The following is a 3844-nucleotide window of genomic DNA, read 5'->3' as shown; positions in this document are numbered from 1 at the left end:
TCCTCATCCCACTGGGAATGCACCATAATCCTGTTCCCGATCACCCCGACAGCCAAGTCCTCCAACACAGCCCTAAACCCAGCTCTGCACACACCAGCCTTGGGCTGCAGGAGGGGAATAAGGGACAGAGACACCATTCCCAAATCAGAGCAGGTTTAGGAGCGAGGAAACAGGACCATGGCAGGGAGAGCAGCTCCTGTCACCTGGAATTCCCTTAGCCCCCCACATCCCCCCTTCCCCCAAAAACTCCTAAATCCACATCCAATCTCCAACAGCTCAAGTAGAGCCTCCACCACCAAGTCCCCCCCCAAATCCTCCCCGGGCTCCACTGCAGCCCCACGGAATTAAAAGGACCAAAACCACTAAGATATAAGTTAATGCTTAAATTATTTGTAAAACATCTTAAATTTTCTGTGACATATTTTAAATACCCCCCACGTTCCCCAGAGGGGGGGGCAAAGCCCAACACTAACTGGGAGCCTATGGGGGGAAAGGGAAGGAATAGAGAAAGGGTTCCTTATCCTTTCACAGCTTTTTAACAACTAAATATCAATAATAAAAGTTATATTATAATAAAATAAGTTCTTCGTGAGGCAGTGGAGATCAAAAAGCCCTTTCTCAAGCCCCGCGGGTTCGGGCTCGGGCTCTGGACTCAGTAGTAAAAAGGGGAGGGGGGGGTTTACTTGGGGAGGGGGGGCAGCGGGGGGGGCGGTTCCGAGGGCAGGGGGGGCGGTCGGGGCTTGTCCGTGTTGGCGGCAGCTCGGGAGCCGCTGGAAGCCCGGGGGTTCAGGAGCTCGTACGAGTGGAATTCGAAGGCGGGGGGCTGGGTGGGCTGCATGCCCTGCGCGCTCAGCAGCGAGTGCAGCATGTTCACCGTGTCCTGATAGTCACTGGCCTGGCTGGCGTTGTGCCCGTTGGCCCCCGAGGGCCCCTTGTCCGATTTGTGGGCGCCCCGCTGGGCTTTGCCGGGCTGGGATAAATCCGAGCTGTGCCCGGGCAGGTGGGAGGCCCCGGGGAGGTGGGAGTACGGGAACGGCACCGCGGGGCCTTTGGAGGCTTTGGCCGCCTTGGGCTGGTGCTCGTGGGGAGCGGCCGAGGGCTCCTCGGGCAGGGGTCTCTTGCGGGTGGGGGCGAGGGGCCCGTAGCCCTTGTGGGGGGCGGCGGCGCCGGGCTGGGCGCCGTGCTTGGAGTCCCCCGGGCGCTTGGCCGCGGTGCTGGGGCCGGCGCCGAGCTGGGCGTGCAAGTGTTTGTGCGAGTGGTGGTTGTGGTGGTGGTGGTGGTGGTTGGACGAGTGGCCCTTGTGCTTCTCCTTGTACTCCCGGCTCTTCCCGCCCTCGTCCGCGGGGCCGTGCCTGTCTCCGGGGCCCGGCACCTTGATCCGCATCTTGATCTCCTCCTGCTTGGAGGGGATGGGCCTCTCCCCGCCTGCCCCCGCCGCCTGGATCCTCATCTTGAGGGCTTTGTCGCCCTTGTCGGCGCCGGGCGGGCGCTCGGGGTTGTCCGAGCCCGCGATGGGGATTTTCAGGATGATCGGGGAGGGGTTGCTGTCCTGCTGCCCTTCCCTCTCCCGCTGCTGCTGCACCAGCAGGTTCTGGGCGGCGTAGGCGTACTGGGAGCGCACGTTGGCCTCCATGTTCTCCAGCTGCCGCTTCTGCGCCGCCAGCTCCTCGGCGTGTTTGGCCCGGTACTCCTTGAGGGACACCTTGGCCGACGGCGCGTTCTTGGTGCCCTGCTTTGGGTAGGCGGCACCGTCCTGCTGGGGGTGCTCGGCGGCGGCCGAGGAGCTCTCGCTAGTCCTGTGGATGTCCAGCTTGGCCGGGGGATGCCAGTGATCCGCCTGGGAAGGGTCGGCGGCGCTCGGCTCGCCGGGGGAATCGGCCGCGGGCGGCAGCGCCGGCCCCGCGCCGGCCGTGGAGGACGTGGACATGCTCATGAGCCCGGCGATGTTCATGTCCGAGCTGTTGTTCCTGGAGATCATGTTGAGGATGGTCTGCTCCGACAGGTTCTCGTCGTCGCCGTGGTCGTCGGTCTTGGACTTTCTGGCTGCTTGAGAGGCCTGGAATTGAAAGACCAACCGGGTGTTTACTCTGGGGTGTCACTGGAGCTCGTCAGTACAGACAGATTTTGCCCCCATCCCTCTTTGTGGGAAGATTCCCAAGCCCTGGAAGCCAGGCTGCTACTGCAGCTGGAAAACCAAAGTCTCTCCAGAGTTAATTCAGTACAGCCAAACTCGAGCACCACTCCCAGCATTCAGATTCCACACACACTCCCTTCCCAGACACTGTCCTGCACTGTCATTCCCAAAGGAATCACAGAGAATGTCCAAAGTTTCTTACCCGCCAGTTCCGGATCCGTTTAAGCCGACTGGGAGTTTTCTCAAGGATCTGCAGGAATTCATGGGTCAGTTCTGCAGAGGAGACACAAACCCGAGCGGGAGGGTCAGAGCAGCCCTGGTCCCTCAGGACAACCCCCTCTTCTGATGGATGGAGCTACTGGTGGGATGGAGCTGCTCCGGGAGGGGAACTCTGAGAACTGGAACCACTGACACATTTAAACTCATCTCTCTGTGGTGCTACAGAAGCTGCTGCTGCCCTGGAAACCTCGGCAAGCCCTGAAATCCTGGAGCCCGTGAGGTGGTGTTGGAACATCAGACCCAGGACCAAAGATGCCAAAATAATTTAAGAGCCTTTTTTTTCTTTTCTCTTTTTTTTTTTGGAGGGGGGAAAACCTCGCTCCCAAACTTACCATCTAAGAGCTCCAGAGTTACAGTGCCATCAACGTATTCCCACCAGTGCTTCCCGTCCGTGGAGACTGGGATCTCCCAGTTGGACCACTTACAGGCCAGGTGGATACAGACGCAGGCCACAACGGGCGGGGTGTACTGCAGGCTGAAGGTGGTCAGGTGCAGGCTGACGTCACCGGGAGAGAAAACAGAAAGCCATCAACTCCCACGCCTGAGCCGCAGCATCCACGCGGGACACGGGGGGGAATGTGGGGGTGGCCCTCGGGACCTCCCCGGAACGACCCCCGGGCACAGCCGGATCCGGCCCGGCTCCACCGCCCGGGGGGGGTTTCTGCACCGCTGGGCTTGGCCGGCCCTGCTCTGCTCCAGGAAATTTTGGGATCTCCTCCACCGGTTTGTTTGTTCATCCCTGTTTTGCTACAGGAAATTTGGGATCTCCAAGGAAGAGGAAAGTCGGTGGGGACCTGCCGGCCCCACCTCTGCTCTGAGGAGAAACTTCCAAGCACAACTCCTGGATGGCACTGAAGGAGCAAACTGGCCCTTTTTTTAGCTTTAGGAAGGCTCTGCTCTTTCCCAAAGGATTTTCAGGAATACACACTCAATGCTGGAGTGACCCAGGAGCACCTGAGCCAGGTCACCTACCAAGTGTTTTCACTAATAAATGAATTTCCCACTCAGTGCTGGGAAGTGTGGGCAGCACTGGGAAAGCAAGAACCAAGGGACTAAAAGGATCCTGCTCTCCCTGCAGGAACACCAGAGCTTTAGGAAACATGGAAGCAAAAGTCTGAGTGTGGGATCTGCCCACACACGAACGGGCCCTTCGGGAAAAGGAGCCCCTGAGCACCCACGAGGCCCCATCCCCTCACCACCTTATTGAACGTTTTTCCACCAGTGAAAGGTGGAGAGGCAGAAACACGGAATCTACAGCCAAAAATCCTGAGGTTTCATGGATCCTGGGCTTATCCAGAAGAAGCAGGAAATTCAGAGCCTTGGCAGAGTGCACTTAAGGTGCACAAAGAGCCTCAACTCTGCCCCATAACGATGCCAGAAGGAAATCCAAGTGGAACACACGGATAAATCCAGTTTATCCCTAAGGCATCT

At 58.9% G+C, this 3844-nt stretch overlaps 1 protein-coding gene across 2 annotated transcripts in view; it reads right to left on the bottom strand.

The window, feature by feature from the left end:
* Window positions 1-368: 368 nt before the first annotated feature.
* The window catches only part of CCNT1 (cyclin T1), an 8780-nt gene continuing 5304 nt past the window's right edge, over window positions 369-3844 (bottom strand). Inside the window, exons 7-9 of one of the 2 annotated variants that reach the window (XM_027731866.2) lie at window positions 2746-2909; window positions 2337-2407; window positions 369-2056 (exon numbers count right to left, since the gene is read on the bottom strand). In XM_027731866.2, coding sequence (XP_027587667.1) covers window positions 680-2056; window positions 2337-2407; window positions 2746-2909 — 1612 coding nt within the window. In that variant the 3' untranslated portion in view covers window positions 369-679. The remainder of the gene's footprint in view (window positions 2057-2336; window positions 2408-2745; window positions 2910-3844) is intronic. The other variant, XR_005562247.1, reaches the window with a different exon arrangement.

Source organism: Pipra filicauda, unplaced genomic scaffold (genome assembly GCF_003945595.2).
Source record: "Pipra filicauda isolate LSUMZ 115617 unplaced genomic scaffold, ASM394559v2 scaffold973_size55502_pilon, whole genome shotgun sequence".
Classification (NCBI taxonomy): domain Eukaryota; kingdom Metazoa; phylum Chordata; class Aves; order Passeriformes; family Pipridae; genus Pipra; species Pipra filicauda.
This window is presented reverse-complemented; position numbering and strand designations above follow the sequence as displayed.